Consider the following 22,288-nt stretch of genomic DNA (forward strand, 5'->3'; position numbering starts at 1 on the left):
ATGTCACGGCGGCTTCGGAGACGCTATTTGCTTATGCGTAAACCTCAGGCGACGATGGTACTGGAGTTCAACGGCCGCTGTTGACTGAGCAGAGAGTGGAGAGGTGTATTCAGGGGTATAACCGGCAGACAGAGCCCTCTGGGTGATTGACAATGGCAGTGGAGTGTTTGCTCCTTGGAGAGACGGACCTGAGGCACGCCATATGTGTTGGTTTAGCGATTAACCGGCTCTCAGATTGATAAAGTCAAACTGCTGTTGTCGCTGCCTCTCTGTACATACTGTAGGTAAAGAGACCCGGTGGGAGGACTAAAGACACTTTTTTTCCGAGGTGCCTTATGCTTCAGCCCACACAGATTCTTTGCATAACCACTAATGGCCGTGAGGCTGTTTGTGTTGTGCTCAGCATCTGATTGTTTGGTCTCCTCGAGTTTCTGTGGGTTGTTTAAACACCTGGTTTTGCTTTGTGCACCTGTAATAGAGAAATTGGCTTGTTAGATCCTTGCTGGAAATGTGATTGGTTGGGGTGTTTCTCCTTGTTTATTCGTTTGCTACACCAGCAAAAACAATGTTGATATCTCTATTATCTGCACTGTGGAAATTGAAGTTGCTCAGAAGGGTCTGATATTGTCTCAAATGTGCTTTATGCTGACTGTACGATACTGGTTATTAATTTGAATCTCTGTTGCTCTTGCAGAAGCTGAAACAGAAGAACCAGCAGTTAAAGCAGATAATGGACCAGCTCCGCAACCTCATCTGGGAGATCAACTCTATGCTGGCTGTCAGAACCTGAAACATGCAGGGTGCACACGCGCACGCGCTTACACACACACACACACACACACACACACACACACACACACACACACACACACACACACTCACACTCACACTCACACTCACACACAATGGACTGGAAGTCATGGTTATTAACTGGAAATGTGAGTGGGTGCTACAGTCGAAATGCAGGCTTTGACAATACAATCATCAGCTCCCTGAAGATGGCGTGGCAACGATAGAGACGGACAGAGAGGAACCAGACGAGAGGAACCAGACGAGAGCAAAGACATGGGCTTAGAAAGCGGACGTTAACAGTAGAGTCTCCGGGGTGCCGATGGCCTAGTAGTGGATAACCCATTAAGACCTGAAGCCGATTCTACAAAATAATGTCTTCTAAATCCCAACAGTTTTCTGAAAAACATACGTTTCTATGTCAGTGGTTCTCAAACGTTTTCATGTCAAGGACCCTCAAAATCATATGTATTTGGCCGCTGACCCCCATCTCAAAATATGTTGTTCCAGGGACCCCCCCCCCAGAAGCAAAGATTTGAGTTAAAGATGTTTGCTTTAAAATAATATATATATTCAAAGATTTGCGCACATTTTCACGATTTTTCAAAAATAGCAGATCTACAAGCTCGTAGCGCGGCACTCGGTGCCGCGCTATGAGCTTGTAGATCTGCTATTTTTGAATAGCCAAAGTGTAAAATAATGATTTTTAGCTCAAATAAAAAAATGACACAGATGCGTTCCAGGTCTCAATGGGTTTAAGGCGCGTACCATACTTAGCCTCTGATGCAGCTTGACAGTGAGTCTCGCGTTTGGTTCCCCGAGCCCGGTGGATCCTTGCTGTGGGTCACTCTTTCCCCCCGTTTCCTGTCAAATCTCAGCTGTACTATCAATAAAGGCAGAAAAGCCCCCCAAAAAAACAACAACAGTAGAATCTCTGTGTGTTCATTTTTAAGCCTGGCGTCCCAATTTTGGGGCATGTAATTATAGGTGGAAAATGTGTATTTGGAAGTCTTTTAATAAGTCTCTATTTAACATTTTACAAGCTCTCAACGCACTGCGGCGCGACGCATTGTGAGCTATTTTCGAAATAATTTAGAATTTGTGGTTAAGTGGTTAACACTGAGGATTTTACTGTGCAGAGAAAGACATCTAAGGGCATACTGAAGAGCTTTTTGATGATGAATTTCACTGATTGAGGACATAATAATGATATAAAGTAGGTACAGTAGATATGGTACATGATGAGTTGATGTACTGTATGTGTTATGGTCTTGTGCGCTAGCAGGTACTACCCTAGAGTTTGAGTGTGCAGACGTACATTGATATATTCTATTTAATCATTATATCCTAAGATATTTGTTACGTACAGATTTCATAATTTTAGAAAGAGAAAATGTTTTTTATAGGTTTGTAAAACTTTAATAAGAAAGATATACTATACAAATTGTGGTAGAATCTTTTTTGTTTGTTTGTGTGTGTGTACTGCTTTGTGTCCCTTGTTATTTAATGTAAAGACAACAATATACTGTATATGCCACACCCACTCGATTCTTAACCGTCATGACGATGTGTTAACTTTAGGAATTCTGCTGATCTATAAATCTTGCTGTGATACAGTATTTTGGGGTCTGTTTTGTGTTCTCTTTCCTGTGTCTGTTTTATATGTGGAGAGACATGTCTTCGTCTGTGTCTTTTGACAAGAAATAGAGAGAGAAATAAGCAAAATAATTCACGAAGGGAGGTACTCACATTTTCACTGTCCAGCTAAATTCTAAAAGGTGGCTTTATCATGTTCTCGGTTGTATCTTACATGCCAGCCTGGTTCAAGAGGTAAGTGTGGGGTTTGAAAACCGAAGGTTCAGGGTTCAATGCTCCTAAAGAAAATGTTCACTGTCCAGATAAATTCTAAAAGGTGGGTTAAGTTTTACGTTCTCTTTGTCTTCCATGCTAGTCTGGTGGTTCAAGAGATAAATGTGGGGTTTATAGACCTTGGCCTGAAAAGTGTTATAATAGTGACAGATATTATAACATCTCTATATAATTATTATATAGCCTTTAGATATTTGTCACTGTATATTTGCATACACAGTGAAATGAGGTATTTGCATTTAACCCATCCTAAGTACAGTAACAGGAGCAGTGGGTGCTTCCGGGATCGAACCTGGGACTTGTGGCTTCCCATGCAGGCTCTCTATCCATTCAGTTATGGCCGCCCCATCATCAGATATTCTAAGGCAGTTGTTCTCTGTAACAGTAAAGGGGTTTCAGCGGTTCCCCAGCAAAATTAGGAATAGTAATATCATAATAAAAGACTGTCTTGCTAATAAAGTGTCACTGTCTCTCATTATTGACAAGGTATTTGATATTATTACGAAGGAGCATATTGAAAAGTGGAAATGGTTAAGTTTGTCTGTGGATTTTTTGTTATTAAATATTTAACCAAAGAATAGTATATGTCACAGGGAAAATGGCATTCCAGGGAAATTGACAGGGGAGCGCTTGTTTTATAGGCACGGGGCGGTGCTGCGAGGCGGGGCTTTGATGCGAGGACGACGACCACAACAACAACATACTAACCAGGAAGCTACGCTAGGGGAACGCTGAAAATAAAATGGATAATATGAGAGAAATACTCAAGTAAAGTACGAATACCTCAAAATTGTACTTGAGTAAATCTACTTTGTTACTTTGCACCACTAGTACAAGCCTCAGTGGCGCACTTCGATAATCATTGGACTCCCCACCCACTACCACTGGGAGCCGGGGTTTGACTCCAGCTTGGGACATTACTTTTTCAAACAACCGCGGACTACTTTTTTTTCGCTGATAAAGTATAGTTTTGGACCATGACGGAAGGCGCTCCGACTTAGCAGACCTTGAGGCCGAGGAGTCGCGCCCGAGCGCCTCCAGGCGCGAGTGCCCGCGACGACCGGCCGATGGTCTGCTAGTCGACTTAAGCGCCGTCCGAGTTATGTACCGATAGGCACAGAATCGTAAATGATGTTGTGTGGGGACTGCGTTTGCCCCAAGTGCCACTCACTGCACTAACATAGCCCGCCAGGCCCGCCCCCTGGAGTGTGTGTGTGTGTGTGTGTGTGTGTGTGTGTGTGTATGTGTGTGTACACGCGCGCGTGTGCGCATGCGTGTGTGCGTGCTGGTTTGTGCATGCGTGCGTGTGTGGTGTGGGGCTCATGTCTGGCTTGCATTGCCCTCTAGCGTTGATTCTACAGAATTGCATGAGGGGCATGAAAACAAGCTACCCCTTTCAATTTCCCTGGAATGCCATTTTCCCTGTAACATATACGCGTCAATAATGAGGCCTGTAGATCTGCTATTTTCGACAAGTGACACCGTTGTATGACAAAGTATGAATCAAGCTTCAGTGTACGAGTGTTCAGAAATCTGATTAGAATCTCATTTCAAACCATTTAGGAATGTTAACCCTAACCCTAACCATAAGTTAATATTTAGAAAAAAGGTAAAGTACACATACTCATAAGGCCCCACGAGAAAGATTTGTGTTTAAAACTTTCAAAAGTATCAATAAATTGTCAAAGAAATTTCAAGATTTTTCAAAATGTAGATCAGTTATTTGTAGGATTTGAAGCCAGGACCTTTGGATCTTGTAAAGAGTGTCCTTACACAGTAAGCTATTGATCCTGTTAATCATCAGAAGCTAAATGGATTTATCACAAAAAAAGCCAGAGGCTTGTTTCCATTGTGCGCCAAACTGCTCCATAAACAATCCAGACAAACAACAGCACACCAAACAACAATACAGTATATACAAACAAAAATAAATCCAACTGCATATCTTGATATATTTTGTTTGTATCGTTGTTTGTTGTTAGTTAAAGAAGGTAGAAAACAGAATCTACAAGATCCAAAGGATGTGGGTTCAAATCCTCCTGTTCTTTACTCTGAAGCATGTTTTGAACACTAACATCCAGAAACTACACTTGAAAGCACTAAAGGAAACATGTCCAACTGTGTGGAGGTGCCGTAGGGCAGCGGATAGTTGGTGGACACCTCTGTGGTCTTTGGCATAGGGCCACACGCCGACCAGGGCCACAGTTTCAATTCCCGTCTCTGCAAGCAAGGGCCTATTTCACGAAAGCAGAATTAGGGGTTAAGCCTGGATTTAACTCCTATCCTGGCTTAATTTAGCTAGGATTAGCGATGAATCGGTTTCATGAAAGCTGAATTATCTTGCCAGATTAGTTTAGCCGGGGGCCTATTACACGAAAGGAGAATTAAATAAGCCTGGATTTAAGTCAAATCCAGGTTTGACAAAGTCTGGTCCGTACAGCCTGGTTTATTCCGTTCCATGAACGCCAAGCCAGGCTGAAAAGGAGCGACTTTGTCGAGCTAGACCTTGTCAAGCCAGGCTGTGTGAGTCCCAAGACTCAAGACCCAAAAGAGTCTTGAGTCAAGACGATCAAGAGGATCCCGGGGAGACATCAAATTTCTCTTTTGGGTCTTGAGACTTAAGACCCAAAAAAGAAATTTGATGTCTCCCCGGGATCCTCTGTCTTGACTCAAGACCCAAAAGAGAAATTTGATGTCTCCCCGGAATCATACAAGGAAGTAAAATGTATAATAAGCAAGAAAGGAAACATGGCCGCAATAAATAGATCCAGGGAGAAAGTATTGCCGGCAAATTAAATGCACAAGCCGTCCAAAAATATATACAATTTATATATATAGTCCATAAAAATATAATTATGTTAGGCTTAAACATGAGGAGTTTAAGTGAATATCGCCTACTAATCTACAATGCTATTATATGCGCCATGCATGTAATGTTGAGATTACATGGAATCCATCTATGTATATATCTGCAGTGCCGTCCACGGGAGTAACGGAGGTCCCCGGGGGGTCGCCGTTACCCGCGGCGGGGGGGTCTCCCCGTTGCGGTGACGGGGGTCGCCGTTATCCGTGGCAGTATACTTAAAGGGCAATCTGGTCAAAAATAATTTCTCCATTGATTAGAAATTGATAATTTAAAATATGCTCCTCATTGACATTGTACAAGAGGCTCTTTTAAGCCTGTCACTAATCATTTACACACACACCCACACATTGATTATATCTTATTGTATTTATTTGTATTGTATTTTATTTGAATGCAGGGTCATTAAAATGAGTCCATATACAAACATATGTTTGTTGATGTTTGATAATATATTACAGATTTTTTTGTATATTATAAAAAAATTCTGACATTATATATATATATATATATATATATATATATATATATATATATATATATATATATATATATATATATAAATTATTAGTTACGGGTTTAAAAGACCCTCTTCACTGTACAATGTAAGTCAATGAGGAGCATATTTTAAATTATCAATTTCTAGTCAATGGAGAAATTATTTTTGATTTCTTGTCCACCTTTGGAGTTACATCATGATGGCAAGGTAACTAAACAACCCAAACCTCCTATACCAAAGTGGTCATGCGAAAATCAAAGATCTACAAGCCCGGGGCTTGACCACGCTGGGGGTCCCCCCCCCAGGATTTTTTAAATCAGAGTAGATGTAATTTCTAGTATTCTGGTGGATTTTGGGAGTTTGACACTTTTATCAGGCTTTACTTACATAGGATCCATAAAAAAGTTAGAAGTAGCAATAAAAGAGCCATCTTTAATAATAACATTTTGCTGGGGACCCCCTGGAACCCCCCCAAGGACCCCTGGGGGTCCCCAGACGGCCAAAATACAAAAAAGCAAGTCAAAACCACTAGAAGACACCTGATAGGAAACAGTGAGAGATAGTATAATGGGATAGTGATCAGACTCTCAGCTCATAGGTTCCATGTTCCAATCCCCACACTTATTCAATTACCGCCACCGGGACCCCCGTGGACGGCACAGGTATATAAATAGATGGATTCCATGTAATCTCTACATTGCATGCATACCTGCCAACCTCAGACCGTCCGATAACAGGAGATTTTTTCCCAGGGGGGGGGGGGGCGGGTTCTTGAGCACGCTGGGGGTCCCCCCCCAGGACATTTTTAACAGAGTAGATGTAATTTCCAGTATTCTGGTGGATTTTGGGAGTTTGACACTTTTATCAGGCTTTACTTACATAGGATCCATTAAAAAGTTAAAAGTAGCAATAAAAGTGCCATATTTAATAATACCATTTTGCTGGGGACCCCCTGGAGGAACCCCCCCAAGGACCCCTGGGGGTCCCCGGACCCCATTTTGCTTAACGCTTTTTGAAAGTCCTGAAAAACAATATAAATATAATATAATATATACAATATAAAAAATATATTGTCTGTCAATTGTGTAATCAAAAACAGCGGATTCAGCAGAAATAGCAAAACAAAATAGAATTACCGAGCCATTCCGGGTGGTAAACGGAACGCTCGTCCGAAAACACACTGCCCCATTTTTTTTCGCTGTCCGAGGCCGCTGGTTTATACCCGGGGCAGGGTCTAAACCAACGGCAATAAGATATGACAATAACGGATTTGTATTTTGATGACATTAAACATCCCTCTGTTTGCTCTCAATGAAAGAGTAAATCTGGGTGCAAAGAAAAATGTTCCAACAGATCTGTTTTTTAACAATAACTGTTGTGTTTTCTTGTTGTGTTCCTTGTTTCTTAGTTATACTTGGTGTTTTACAATACAGTTGTGTTTCTTTACATATTTTAGTCTTCTTAGTTCTAGTTTTAATTTACTCTTGTGTACATTTTGTTTTGTAGTGATGTCTGAGTGTTTCCTGTTTGCTGCTACCTGTCTTGTCTCACCCTGTCATTTGCAAATGTTGTTCACCTGTGTCTTGTTTAGCCCTAGCCAATCATGTGTTGATTGTCCATACATATGCACCTGTGTCTTCAATATGTTCCTGTTTGCCCTTCACTGCCAGTCTGTTTGTTGTATGTACTGTAGTTGTCTGTGAGTATCTTAGTGTTTGATCTAGTCTCCTTGAATCGGTGTATGTAGGCTATCTTCTTGTGCTTTTACAAGTGAAACTTGCAAGTGCCTTCCTAGTCCTTCTCGTGCTCCTTGTGTTCCCTGGTTTTTGTCATAATAAAAAAAAGATAACTCCTTGTATCTGAACTAGTCTGCCTTGGTCTTTCTGTCCTGCACTCCCTCCTGACTCGCATAGTGACAGCAGTCTTCATTACTTTTGGAGTCTCTCATTCTCCCCTCGGCTTGTTTGTCTTTTGGTTTGCATCCATCATCCAACTCCTTACTTCTAAGACATTTTAATTTCAATGACCCCCATATCTCTGAGCGTGTACAAATGGACCATTAGGGGTCCATTTGGTTCCATTTTGTACACTCTTGGGAGTTACAGAAATGTAAGGGGACATTTAGAACCCGCTCAAGAAACCATGAGGGTCCCCTGGACCCCACTTTGAAAACCACTGCTTTACACACATCCACTACAGATTCTGCAGACTAACTCACTCATAAACAATTAGTTAATTAGCCTTTGTCTTTATATTCATAATCAATTCTGTGTTAAGTGTATTGCTCTTATTTAGTTTGAACTCTGAGCCAGGTTCACACATTAAAACTGCTAGTTTTGGTCTTCTGAAATTGATAAATGACTTTAAGATATGACAATAACGAATATGTGTTTTGATAACATTAAACATCCCTCTGTTTACTCTCCAACCATCCGTTGCATTTTTTATTTTCAACAGATGGTTTTTAACAATAACCTAAAACTCCAAAAAGGTTGTGTCATAATGAACCCTGATCATCAGTGAATCTAGTAGATTCAGTCATTCTGTCAGGGGGAGAGGTGTTTGCTGTAGACTTTCAACTTTTGACCTGCCACCTCTTTTTTAAACTTCAAATATTACCTCAAATTTCTAATTAGTGTGAAAAGCCTGGTGGCGCAAGAGAAAAGGAGAGGCCTTGCAGGTAGAAGGTTGGGGGTTTGAATCTTGGTCCTGGTAAATCTCTATTTTTGCTCTTTTTAAGGCGAGGAGCGTGGAATCAGCCCGCCCTCCTTTAGCTCCGGTAGAAGGGGGAGGAGCATGGGTAAAGCCCACCTCCAGTGGGAGGAGCTTAATAAATGTACATACTAAGCAAAGCAAATTTAGTTGTATGTCATTGACATTATTAGTATTATAGCTGACTTATTTGTTATTTTTTTGACCACTGTTTTATGTTTTTTTATTGAGGCACTTTGAAGTATTGTATTGATTGTTGTTTTGGTTGTTTGAGATATTTTGTATTAGTTGTTGGAGTTGTCTTTTGTATTAGTTGAGCTTTGAACCCTGAACCTTTGGTTTATAAACCCCTAATTCATCTTTTGAGCCAGGAGCTGTAATCGGGAATGTAATAGTTAACTCACCTTTTACAATTTAGATGGAAAGTGAAAAAAGCTCTTTGGGAGCTTAGAACCCAGAACCTTTGGATTATAAACCCCTGATTCACCTATTGAGCCACGCAGGCATAGAAGATTTAACTGGGAATGTAATACTTAACTCACCTTTCACAATTTAGATGGAAAGTGAAAAATGTTCTTTGGGAGCTTTGAACCCAGAATCTTTGGACTATAAACCCCTGATTCACCTATTGAGCCACACAGACATAGGAGATGCAATCGGGAATGTAATAGTTAACTCACCTTGCTTTCGCAATTTAGATGGAGAGTGAAAAATGCTCTTTGGGAGCTTTGAACCCAGAACCTTTAGATTATAAGCCCCTGATTCACCTATTGAGCCACACAGACATAGGAGATTTTACTGGGAATGTAATAGTTAACAACTCACCTTTCACAATTTAGATGGAAAGTGTTCTTTAGAAGTTTTGAACCCAGAATATTCAGATTATGAACCCCTGATTTATCATTTGAGCCATGGTTTGTACTCCTGACTCATGTGCCATGCTAGCATGCAACATGCAATTGAGAATGTAATGATTAACTGAGAACGTAATATTTCACCCACCTTTGAGAATTTAGATGGAGAGTGATTTTTTTCCTTCTTGAGTTTTGGTCCTTTCTGTTTATAAACCCTTGATTCATCATTTGAGCCATGGTTTGTACTCCTGACTCACATGACATGCTAGCAAGGAAGATGGAGTTGAGAATGTAATACTTAACTAAGAATGTGATACTTAACCCACCTTTTAGAATTTAGATGGAGAGTGAAAAAGTTCTTTAGGAGTTTTGAACCTTTAACCAACGGTTTATAAATCACTAATTTATCTCACATGCTAGCTGGTGTCTTAAACAAAATATATAAAACATAACCCTAACCCTCAACAGTGGGATAAAATCTATATGGTAACGTCTTATGCAAATGAGCCATGCGGTCGAGTCTGGATCTGTCATGACCGTCATGGATGAACTTCAACCTGGTATTTGCACTTTCTCCATTTTTGACCCGTTCATTCATCTAAATAAACGTTCGGATTTCAAATATAAAGTTTTTGACCCTGGCGAGGGTGGGAGTTGAAAGTGTGACTTCTGCTCCTCATGCGGCTGCTCTATCCATAGCTCAGTCGGAAGAGGTCTTGACTTCAGACCACAAGATCATAGGATCGAATCCCAGCACAGGAACCTTGGCATCTGAGCAATCTGGCTCCCACTGGTCTACTATCTTTTTTCGCCTTTATCATAAGGTTGCTCAAATACATTGTAAAAAATGAGAGACATGACGCTATATTAGCAAGACAGTCTTTTATTATATTATTCCTCATTTTGTTGGTTTCCCCTGAAACCCCTTTACTGTTACAGAGTAATCTCTGCTGATGATATGGCCATAGCTGAATGCCTTGCAAGCCATAAATCCCAAGTTCTTGAGTCCCAAGACTCAAGACCCAAAAGAGAATTTTATTGTCTCCCCGGGAGCCTGGGTCTTGAGTCAAGACCCAAAAGAGTCTTGAGTCAAGACCAAAAGAGAAATGTGATGTCTCCCCGGGAGCCGGGACCCAAGCCTCAAGACTCTTGAGCTAAAAAGTTTGTGAACCACTGCCATTTAGAACAGTGGTTTTCAACCCTTTTCATGCCAAGGACCCCTAAATTGATATACATTTGGCCGCGGACCCCCATCTGAAAATGTATTGTGCCAGCCAGGGACCCCCAGAAGCAAAGATTTGAATTAAAGATATTCGCTTTAGAAATGAGCTACTGTAGCTTGCTGCAGTGCTGCTGTTCAGCCACAGAGAAGCCGCTCTGGTTTTGGGCTCCATGATTGGTCAAGTTCAAGGATTCTGCTATCGACTTTCATGGTCTTTTATAGGAATACGTGAAGCCTGGCTTTACCATCCTGCTCGACACAGCCTGGCTTGACAAGGTCTAGCTCGACAAAGTCGCTCCTTTTCAGCCTGGCTTGGCGTTCATGGAACGGAATAAACCAGGCTGTATACGGACCAGACTTTGTCAAACCTGGATTTGACTTAAATCCAGGCTTATTTAATTCTCCTTTCTGTAATAGGCCCCTAGTTAGTGCTGCTGACTGTGATATGTGAGACCTGAGGTCAAATCTCCATCTGCATGCTTGTCTTTGTTGTTTGATGCTCTCGGGATAGAGTTAAAATACCACTCAATACTTAAACTGCATTTGAAATATAATACACTAATGTGTCAAATGAAATCTTTATTTTATCTGTCCTCTCTTTCATCCTTTCTTGATCTCTCACTCATTTGTGATCTTTATTTGACAGTTTGTCAGAAACTTAACAGTCATTACAAGTCTCCGCCTGGCCACATGTTCAAGAGGCATCTGTCAGAATTTACAGATTTCAATCCGATTGGCTCTAAAACAGTTTGTGGGAGTGGCCCATTTTGCACAAAATGCCACAAATCATGAACACTGTGTACTATTTTTTTTAAATTGGTCTCATGGTGGCGCTATAACAGCCCACTTTACTTTTTGTTCTATAACTATTGAACCATAGATTGTACAATCAAAATATTCCATTCCACTTGGCTATGACTTCCAAAGTTTGCAGGCCCTGGGTAGGAAACCTGGCCTGGCAGAGACCTGCGCTCTGTGGAGCACACTTTTCAAGTTCTATATGTATTCCTTTTTATTATCTGTCTGCTGTATATATATATATGTACAGTATATAAACATGTACTGTACTTTATATACACAAACACACAGCACTGCTATGAGGTCAAGGATTTGCATAAGAGTATCAGTCTCTGATAGCAATGTGTTTAATAATTCAGAGCATATCCAAGATGTGTTATGAGGCTATTATCCTTTGGGAGATCCAGAAGGACAGAGGCAGCTTGGAGAAGCAGTCAAGATGCTTTCAGCACAGTAAAAAAAAAAGAAAAGCGAGAGAGAGAGAGAAAAAAAATCAATGGTTTGAGTAGTGACTAATATACCCCCTCCGTCTCCAGTGGTCCCATACTGATGTGGTTGTTATATCTCCCTGTGCAGGTGCATTGAAGGACTATTATTATTACTGTACGAATGGAATGTGTTCTCTTTCTGCCAGGTGGGGAGTCAAGGTAGATTCTGTATTCATGCAGCAGACTATACCATGAGCAAAACAAACGCAATGAAAATGCTCGTTTACAATCTGATGTATTCAATTTGGGTGCGGCCAAGCATTGTTCGATCACATTTGTATGGTGATAAGACTCTAGCACACGTCATATTCACACGGCAGCCATTTTGCGCTTACATCATACTTGGGGGGAAACCCCAACCCCAATATGGCGGTACTCAGGGAAGAACCAAGGCACAAACAAGAGGACACACCGTTATCATCAAATATGAGTTTATTCCTTTTTTATAAATCATTCTTACAAAATTGGCATTTCTCTATTTCATTTGTGACCTCTATAAAAGTCTTCAGTTAATTACAAGGTAGGGGGGAGGAGAAGGCATCAGGACAGCTGGGCTTGACTGAGCAAAAAAAAAAGAAAAAAAAAAGTCCTCTCTAGTCAACAGAACAACCTGCTGATTGGTTACGTGATAGTCAATCACGGATAAATAATCCCAAAACAGGAAGTGGTCATGCATCGTCGTTTTAGCAACAGTGTCCAAAATACTGATTGGGGGGGGGGGGGGGGGGGGGCATAACAGGATGGAATCTGCGATACATCCAGTGTATGAGGACAGGGGTGGGCAATGCTTCATTTATATTCATTAGTACAACGGTGTCATTCGCCGAAAAACAACAGGTTCTCAAGCTAACTGCGATGCGCTGTAAGCTTGAAAATCTGTCGATTCTGGCGAGCGGCACCATTGCGTGATGGAATATAAATTCAGCTTAAAACCCCAATGGTGGTGCTGCTGCTGAATTTAATATCTATATCTGTATGTGGCAGACAGTGATAGTGTATGGAGAACTCAAACGCTGACAAAAAAAAAGGCACAAATTAAGGACAGACAAGTGCAGTATCCTGCACACACACTGCAACTGCCATTAAAACAAATGGCTGGCACATCATGACAAAACTTTCTGACAGCTGTGTTAAGCATAGGATTACGCCTGATTTATAGTGAGCCGTGCCCTAGTGTCACACACTGAAAATAGCAATAAATCAGGCTTTATGGTTTCAATTAGCAAATTTGCATGTTTCCTTTCATCAAAATTGTCCAGCTATAACAGCAGGAATATAGTGCGGGGGTTCTCGGCACAGATCAGGTCAAACTGTATCAATTGCATTTAACCCATTAAGACCTGAGGCCGCTTCTAAAACATTTCTAAATCCTAAAAAATATGAAAAAATCATTTTCACGATTTTTCAAAAATAGCAGATCTACAAGCTCATAGCGCGGCACTCGGTGCCGCGCTATGAGCTTGTATATCTGCTATTTTTGAATAGCCAAAGAAATCTAAAATGACACAGATGCGTTCCCGGTCTTAATGGGTTAAACACTTAAACCCTATACTTGGCTGACCGGAGTCACTCAGGGCTCTATACTAGTGACCTTTCTGTTTCCGGTCTGAAAATCTACAAGCAATCTAAAAGCTCACAATGCGTCGCATTTTGAGCTTGTAGATCTGCCATTTTCTGCGAAAGTTTTCCCCCCACAGTGCGGCTGCTGGGGTTTAAGTGGTTAATGTAAGCCGTTGGAACTTTTGGATGGCGTGCAGTATTTCCATTTGCGAGATAAAAGTAGTTCCCCAATAGTTAAGTCATTGGAACTGGAAACAAGCCGTGAGAGGTAAGACATTACTGTCACTGTCTCAGAGCCATTATTGTGTGGATGGGGAAAGAGATTACAGCAGTAAAAGAGAAAATGTTTTCCATCTGGTTCAGGGGACGCAGCTGCATATTATTTTTCACGTCTTCTGTCGGCAGCGACCGAAAGTCCTCATTGGACTTCACTATTTGCTTCAGATAGCAGCCAAAGATGATTCAGGCTCCTTCCAATTCTAAAGTCATTGGTCTACATCATCTATTCTTTGCTTTCTGTACCAAGGTTTTTCTCTGCTATAATGTCCGGAAATCAATTTCTTAAGAGGATTCTATGCGAGCAGAATTGGCGAGAATGAGCGATGTTTTCGGAAGACACCGAGGCAGAATGAGAAAAGAATATATATCTAAAAAGGAATATTGGCGTCAGTGGAGGAAAGAAAACATGTACCTGTTGTACGAAATCAAATCACATTTCTCCTCATAGAATTCCCCTCAGCAACACACTGTAAAAAAAAAAGTCTTATGGGTTCAGTCGCCCTGACTGTCTGCATACTGTAGTCTGGTTTTGTTTGCCAGTGAAAATAAATATATGCTTATATACAATGCTGCGAGTTCCAGGGTATTTGAAATGTCTGGTATTGTGAAATTGTCGCATAAAAGCTGGGAAGAGGCTGGAGGAAAGGGGAGGGGGGGAGGGGGGGGTGTCTGCTCTTGAGATGATCAACAACAATTCAAGCAATCAGAGATATAAAAGGTTCGACATGAATTCAAACAATATGTTCCACTGAACACTTAATGGGAACCAGATGTATGTGTGTGTGCGCGCGCGCGCGTACATGTTTGTTCCACAATCACTGAGATGAACGCTTTCTGCTGAGAGATACAAGCCTTGGTGCAACTCCACATCAGATAAAAACATAAATCACTCCCGGCAAAGCAAATCATACTCCGAACTCATGGGCCAAATGTGCAAGTACATTACAAGAAAGTGAATAAAAACATGATATGCAAAACACAGTACAGAGTAGGAAAAAATAACATTATTATAGGCCTGCCAGGTCCTTCTATGATATGCCATTAGGGTAAGCTGAAAGCATTTTTTGCGCTGTAGAATTACATATTATTGGATATGACACACAATAGATGTACAGTTTGAGACAAAGACAAGAAGGAATGATAGTGTAATGTCACCAAGCTCCTCTAGGCGGTGTTAAGGCCTACACCTCAGTTTAGACACAGACCCCACGTCACATGACGTCAGAACACCATGAAATAAAATATAAAACAGCACATTGTTAACCCATTAAGACCTGAGGCGATTCTTAAAAATGTTTTCTAAATCAAAAAAGTTTTTTGAAAAAAAAAAATCTAAAAATATTTTTTCAAGATTTTTCAAAAATAGCGGATCTATGAGCTTGTATATCTGCTATCTTTGAATAACCAAAGAAATCTAAAGTGACACAGATGCGTTCCAGGTCTTAATGGGTTTTAGGCCTACTCCAATGTACAACGTACACACAAAAAAAAAAAACAGCAGATCTACAAGCTCACAATGCGTTGCCATCGCGACACATTGAGAGCTTGTAGATGCCGTTTTCAGCATGCAACGCCGTCGCACGACAAGAGAATAAACCAGGCTTCAGTCCCATGCGACAGAAAGGCCAGTAAAAGCACAGTAAAAGCTCTCATTCATGTGTCTGGTAGAGTGCGCTACTTGAGGTCTTGCATGAAAACTGCATATCGTCTCTGTCGGGTGGAGGAAATGGAAAAAGGAACCCGTGTTTCCGATGGATCCAATGTAGTTATCATTTAGTCACAAGCTCTTGTTGATACTTTTTATTGGTTCAATATTGATAAAACTCACTTTCACTTAATCACTTTCACTTAAAAGAAAAAATCGAAATGGGAAGAAAGTGCAGATCTACAAGCTCACAACGCGTCGCAGTAGATCTGCAATTTTTGCTACTTTTGTGTGACACCGTAGTATGACAAAGCAGAGCGTTAATTTAAAAAGTTTAAATATGGAGATACAAGGTTCCTGCCCGACAGTGACGATATAGTCCTAATGACAGCGCATTACAGTACAGCAGTAAGGCAATTTTTTTCAAATAGCTGTTCCCTTCAAATAGATCAATTGAGAGACAAGACGGGAAGCTCATTTTCCAATTTGACCCGTTTTCCAATATAGCAGTGGCTTATCGTGTGGAGGGACATACGTAATGGACAAAGTATAGCCCCCCCCGTCTCTACAACGAATACAGCTAGTTTGGGCAAGGGAAAGGCGTTTGGAACATCTTTTCTAGCCAAGGTTAGCGTTAGCTAATGGACTTACGGTCAAGGGTCACTGCTTCCCGCGATCGAATGGCCCATAACGTGAGACAGTCTCATCAAATATTTGTTCCCTGGGAATAAAGCAAGCCCTCCAAAATGAAATAGCTTCATCTAAGTGAATGCCCAAACGCATCTCCACCCTGATAAATGTTGAAGAAAACGTTTTGGCATTTTAATGAATCTGAGGCCTCGTGATATGTCACACAAAAAAAAAAAAGACACTATTGTCACGTAGAAGGGGAGGAGAGCCACGGTGCCCTGGAAACCGGAATATTCCGAGGGACATTTCTTCAAGATAGGATCTAGTCACTCAACCTGACATTGGCAATGTACAGTAATGTGCAATAAGTGATTTTAAAGGCAGCCCCATAATGTCAATTTTCTAGTCTAGAGTATGGCACTGACGCGTTGAAAATTAAAATCTTGCGAAATAACGCCGGCCACTAACGACCTGTTATGGTTTAAATTGTACCATTTACTGCTGCGAGGGCGGCACTCTGAGGCCATGCAGAGGGGAATAAACGGACAAAATGAGTTTGGTTTAGAATGCATCCGTTCTGCTCCATTTCTTCTAGAAATGTTCATTTCGTTCATTCAAACGGAGGCAAAAGTATGTGAGTTTATGGTTGGATGAGCCAACTCTTCAAGCCTCTGCACAAGCAGGCAGGCAGGCAGGCACGCGCACACACACACACACTTAAAATTGAAAGTAGAAAGTTTGGAGGAGAAAATAAAAGATAATAAAAGTTTAAAAAATAAAAATAAAAAAAAAAGGAGAAGAAAAAGCACAACCGCTGTTCACAGTTTATGGGGCGGAAATGAGATGTAAAATCAGATATGTTTTTTTTAAACTTAGTGATAACAGATAAGCAGACAGACAAATACAAAAGCTGCTGTCAGCACATCAGGGAATGGGCCACAGATATACCAGACAGACAGACAGGATGTTTTGAGACTGGCTCAAGGCTGTGAGTTGATGGCTGACAATATCAGGAAATGGTGGTTTACTGTATAAACCTTCCCAGCACAGCACACAACAACAATCATAAAGCCGACACTGCAGTTTGCTTTTTTCCGCACTGAAATACCAAACGGCAGAGTTTCTGATCCCAAACTAGTGAGAGGATAAGGGTTTGGGGGTCGTTTTCCACAATAATGGCAGAAGACTGATGGATAAAAAGCGATAAAAGAATGGGGTTTCCCAGGGCGTAGAGCAAGGCTTGGTAGTGAGTCAGCAGTTAAGTCCAGTCACGGATCCTGATATGGATTTGGGAGGCGGACGCGGGTGGTTTAGGGGATGAAGGAGGAAGTGGGGGAGTTGCATTGAGTCAATGCCCAGGTCAGTCCCGGGTCAAGTAGGATTGGGGGTTTTGTGGCTGGTTGCGGTTCCCAGATACCTCCCCGCTTCTACCGTCTTGTACATGTGCCTAGAAAGGAGGAAGGTCTCGGTTATCCTTGTTCATTTTTGTGGCATCCATTAGAAAAAAAATATTTTATCCAAGAGTTCTCATCGTCAGTAGTGTGTGCTGCGTATTTGCACGTTGTGGACGCGGTGCTGTTTGGCGTTTGGCATGTCCCATCTGTAAATATGACCATCTCTTTGTCTGTGTGTGTTTGTGTTGTGTTTTGTGTTTTTCATCTCCAGACACCATCTGCTTGCTTTCCTTGTTTTAGTTAATTTCGTCCCCCCCCTACCCACTGTCAATTCTTGGCAGCAGCGGCGGCGGCGGCATTGTGGTCATTGGCAACGTGCTGAGTGGAAGACAGAGCTGTAGCGCCCCCTATCTGTCCCGCCGTGGTCCTGCGAGTCCTTCTGCTCTCAACCGAGTCTCTTTCTCGCGGCGCCTCCCCCGGCGGCACAGGGTCCCCCCCCACCCCTACCCCTAGGGGGCGCCAGTCCTGTCAGAGCCTCTCGATGTCCCTGTATTTCTTGCGGAGGATGGAGACCTGGTCTTTAAACAGAACAGGGTCCAGCCTCATCTGGGAGTGGACCAGGGGCATGGCGCCAAACCAGTTGGCGAACTTGTTCATGCAGGTCTGCCGCTGGGCGAAGTGGTCGGGGTCGGCCCAGCGGGACGCTCTCGATGACTGTCAGGGGAAAAGAATGGGAAGAAGGAAGAGAGTCACGCCGTCAGTGTACATCACAGATTTGATCACAGCTTAGAACGTGAACTACCAACAATCGCGTTAGCCCATTGAGACCTGGAACGCATCTGTGTCATTTTTTGATTTAAGCTTAAAAAAAAGCATTATTTTACACTTTGGCTATTCAAAAATAGCAGATCTACGAGCTTGTAGACCTGCTATTTTTGAAAAATCGTGAAAATGTGTGCAAATCTTTGAAAATATATTGTTTTAAAGCGAACATTTGTAACTCAAATCATTGCTTCTGGGGGTCCCTGGAACAAAATATTTTGAGATGGGGGTCGGCGGCCAAATACATATAGTTTTGGGGGTCCTTGAGATGAAAAAGTTTGAGCACCACTGATATAGAAACATACGTCTTTCAGAAAACTGTTGGGATTTAGAAGACATTTTGCAGAATCGGCTTCAGGTCTTAACACCTTTACCGCCGGGCCCGTAGTTCTACGGGCCGTTAAATCCAACGGTTAAGCGCCGAGCCCGTAGTCCTACGGGCTGCGGTCTTTTCGCGCATGCGCGGTCCGGGTGCACTTTCGGATTTTTTTTTATCCACTTCCGTTTCCGGTTTGATGACAGGAAATAGAATTATTTGGGATCCGGTTTCGACGATCACGCCCGCTCCCATTCTACAGACGAAACTGAAACTCAATTCTCTTCCTGTAGTTTTTTCTCCTCGCATTTCACTGTTTAACGTAATCCGCTCTAACTACAGTCATGGAAGTCCGTTTGACATGCGGTCTTCACTGGGAGATACAGGGAGATCTCGCGGATGTAAACAGACCGTTCACGGCTCAATCTTAAGGATTTTAACAAGATCTATGGCGACATGAAAAAAACAAAAAAACAACAAAAACACCTTGGCACTGGTGAGTACATTATGAGATTAACCTCTGGCGGTGGATGTGTTAATGGGTTAAGATACAACACATCCACTGGGTAATGAAAATTGACATGTCATGAAACATCATGGGTTGGATCAGAGCTTGTACTGCATGTAACGGCGTCTGAGGGAACAGCCATGATAAAAATGAAGCTTGACATAACTATGTCATCTCCACGATTCACTGGCTTGATCAAAGCCTATTTTTTGATGGAGCTTAACTAGACCTTCAGATAATTAACCTCAATAGAGCAACCACTTATGAAGACTGAGATTACCAGCCTGTGTAATTATATTTCTCTAATGTGTGCGGATTGTTCTGGTTTATTCATGAGAGCAGCCATGTTTTCGGGAGCTTTGATTCGCGCTTTTATCCGATGCCAAAGAGCTATTGCATCGGAAGGCCACCAAATACAGGTGGCTTTTCTGGGAGGTGGTGAGGAGAACTTTTGCCTGCAGCATTAATAATTAAGGATTCAAAATGACTAGTTACGATCGTCTTTTTTTTTTTCATACCATTTTCTTGATACGTTCAGATAGCAGAGAGGGAAAGGAAAGCAAGGGCAGAGAAGGGAGGATGGCATGCAAAACAGGGGACACCGCAATTACACGGTTGATGTTCTTAACCACTTAATCACTATATACTTCGGTGACCGGAGTCCCCCGGGGGTTGGTCCCCCCCTTTTTTCCCCTCCACACCAAATCTCTTCGCCCAAAATTGCCGATCTACAAGATCACAACGCGTCGTGTTGCAACGTGTTGTGAGCTTGTAGATCAGCTATTTTCATAGAATTTTCAGCTATAATGACATATACTATATGACAAAAGTACTCAAATGTTTTACTTAAGTAAAAGTATCAATACTGCAATGTAGAAGTACTCCGTTACAAGTAAATGTCCGGAATAAATTTTTTACTTGAGTAAAAGTACAAACGTATTGGTATCAAAATGTACTTAAAGTACCAAAAGTAAAAGTACTACAATATTTGAAAATAGCAGATCTGCAAGCTCACAACGCGTCGCATCGCGAGCTTGTAGATCAGCTATTTTCAAATAGCCTAGGTATAAAATAGGGTGGTTAATGTATGTTTTATAATATAACAATTTATATCTGCAAAGTAACTAGTAACTAAAGTTTTTCCAATTAGTGTAGTGGAGTAAAAGTGCAATATTTGCCTCTGAGATGTAGTGGAGTAGAAGTAGAAGTATTGAAAATTGGAAATACTGCAGTAAAGTAAAAGTACCTCAAAATTGTACTTAAGTACAGTACTTGAGTAAATGTACTTACAGTAGGTACTTTACACCACTGAGCTTGTAGAGCACCTATTTTTAGCTTTTGGAAACATTTCTGAAACGTTTGTAATATTTTGCCCACAACGACATGTCTAAAATAGAGATGTCATATTGAAAGCGGTTGAAATGACATTTTAAACTACATATCTTGGTTATTATTATTACTATACCTGTCCCATCATGGTCTCCTTGTACTGTTTCTTCTGGGTGACCTTGATGGGTGGCAGCTTGGTGACAGCAGAGACCAGGAAGTTCATGAGGATGTCTTCGCAGTTGGCCAGCTGGTCCACCATGCTCTTCAGACTGCTAGGCAGGAAGTTGGTATACAGGAAGTGGTAATACCTGCACGATGCAATGGGGAGGGAGCAGGGGTTATTATCGTTTAACTAAAACTAACAAAATAACACAAACTAGAATTGACAAACCGTTTAAAAAATAAGAAATGACAACGAGGCTTTACAACAAAGAAAAGAGGACTAATAAGCTGTATCGTGCGCTTACAAAAATCTCAAAAAGCATAGAAAAAAAGTTCTTAGTTTTAGTCTTAGTTTTAATCAATTTTTATAATAGATTTATAAGAATCTTGTAAAATTGAAAAAAAAAAAAAACCTAAAACTAATAAAAACTAAACTAGCACACCTGTTTTAAAAACGAATCAAAACTAAACAAGTGTAAATTAAATACAAATTAAAAATGCTAAACTATAATAACGTTGGGAGGGAGGAGGGGAAAGTGAGAGAGAGAGAGGAATGGAAAGGGAGGAGAGGAGGAAGGAAGGAAGGAAGGAAGGGAGTGGGGACATGGGAGGGAAAGGGAATAAAGGAAGGCGAAAATGAGAGGAAGGAAGGGAGGAGGGAGGGAGTGGAAGGGAAAGAGGAGGCGGCCCGCACGAGAGAGAGAGAGAGAGGAGGCTCAGGTTAGATGATTAATAATAAAAAATGATACACCTGAGAATCCTCCAGAGAGGATTCCACAGCCCTCTGAGACTGTGGCCACTCAAACCTTTTCATGTGAAGGACCCCCAAATTAATATGCATTTCACTGCGGACCCCCATTTGAAAATATTTTGTACCATGGACCCACATACAAAATTTGCGTTGTTAAAATGTTTCCGAAATATTCAAAAAGTTTCACTAAAATAATAATAATTATAGCCTATGTATAGGGTTAAAGTGGTTAAACTGATCTTGAAGCTATATTAACATATTTGGCTGGGGAACCCCTGGAACTCCCTCATAAGGACCCCTACTTTGAGAACCACCGATTTACAGTATGAAAAACATGGTTTTACAGTAAAGCCAGGCTTGGGGTTTGGTCCTTCGCCCCGCTGTGCACAAAACCATTGCTCTTGCTTGAAATCTGCGTGTATAAAATAATCCTATTAAATGAACAAAGCTCTATCAGTCCGTCCGTCCATCCTCATTCATTTGTGGGCTGACCAGTCGATCTGAACTCATGTGTATTGACTCTTGGCATAATATGCAGGGAGTTTTCACTTTTACCGAATTTTAAGCTGTTTATTAGCATTTTTGCCATGGGCTATGTGGTTTGTAGTCGCGGGCGCATAGCCTAGATGGGCGGTGGGTGGATATGCAGGTACAAACTAGTAATAATAGAACATATATCAGCCATATTTTATTTTTGTATTGCATATAGCTCAAATGGAAATAACTCGCCTTCCTAAAAGTGCTCTCCGTTAGACCAACAGTATTAGTGTGGCGAACCCCGGGTTCAGATCCCAGGTC

General features: G+C 41.4%; 2 protein-coding genes across 2 annotated transcripts in view; one reads left to right on the forward strand and one right to left on the reverse strand.

The window, feature by feature from the left end:
• The window catches only part of med30 (mediator complex subunit 30), a 56,012-nt gene extending 53,252 nt beyond the window's left edge, over positions 1–2,760 (forward strand). The window contains exon 5 of the mRNA XM_080441782.1: positions 695–2,760. Coding sequence (XP_080297908.1) covers positions 695–790 — 96 coding nt within the window. The 3' untranslated portion in view covers positions 791–2,760. The remainder of the gene's footprint in view (positions 1–694) is intronic.
• Positions 2,761–14,218: 11,458 nt separating this feature from the next.
• Positions 14,219–22,288, reverse strand: part of ext1b (exostosin glycosyltransferase 1b) — a 149,898-nt gene continuing 141,828 nt past the window's right edge. Inside the window, exons 11-12 of the mRNA XM_080441784.1 lie at positions 20,714–20,885; positions 14,219–18,316 (exon numbers count right to left, since the gene is read on the reverse strand). Of these exons, the coding sequence (XP_080297910.1) occupies positions 18,131–18,316; positions 20,714–20,885 (358 nt within the window). The 3' untranslated portion in view covers positions 14,219–18,130. The remainder of the gene's footprint in view (positions 18,317–20,713; positions 20,886–22,288) is intronic.

The sequence above is a fragment of the Gymnoscopelus braueri genome, assembly GCF_963280865.1.
Source record: "Gymnoscopelus braueri genome assembly, chromosome: 11".
NCBI classification, from domain to species: Eukaryota; Metazoa; Chordata; class Actinopteri; order Myctophiformes; family Myctophidae; genus Gymnoscopelus; species Gymnoscopelus braueri.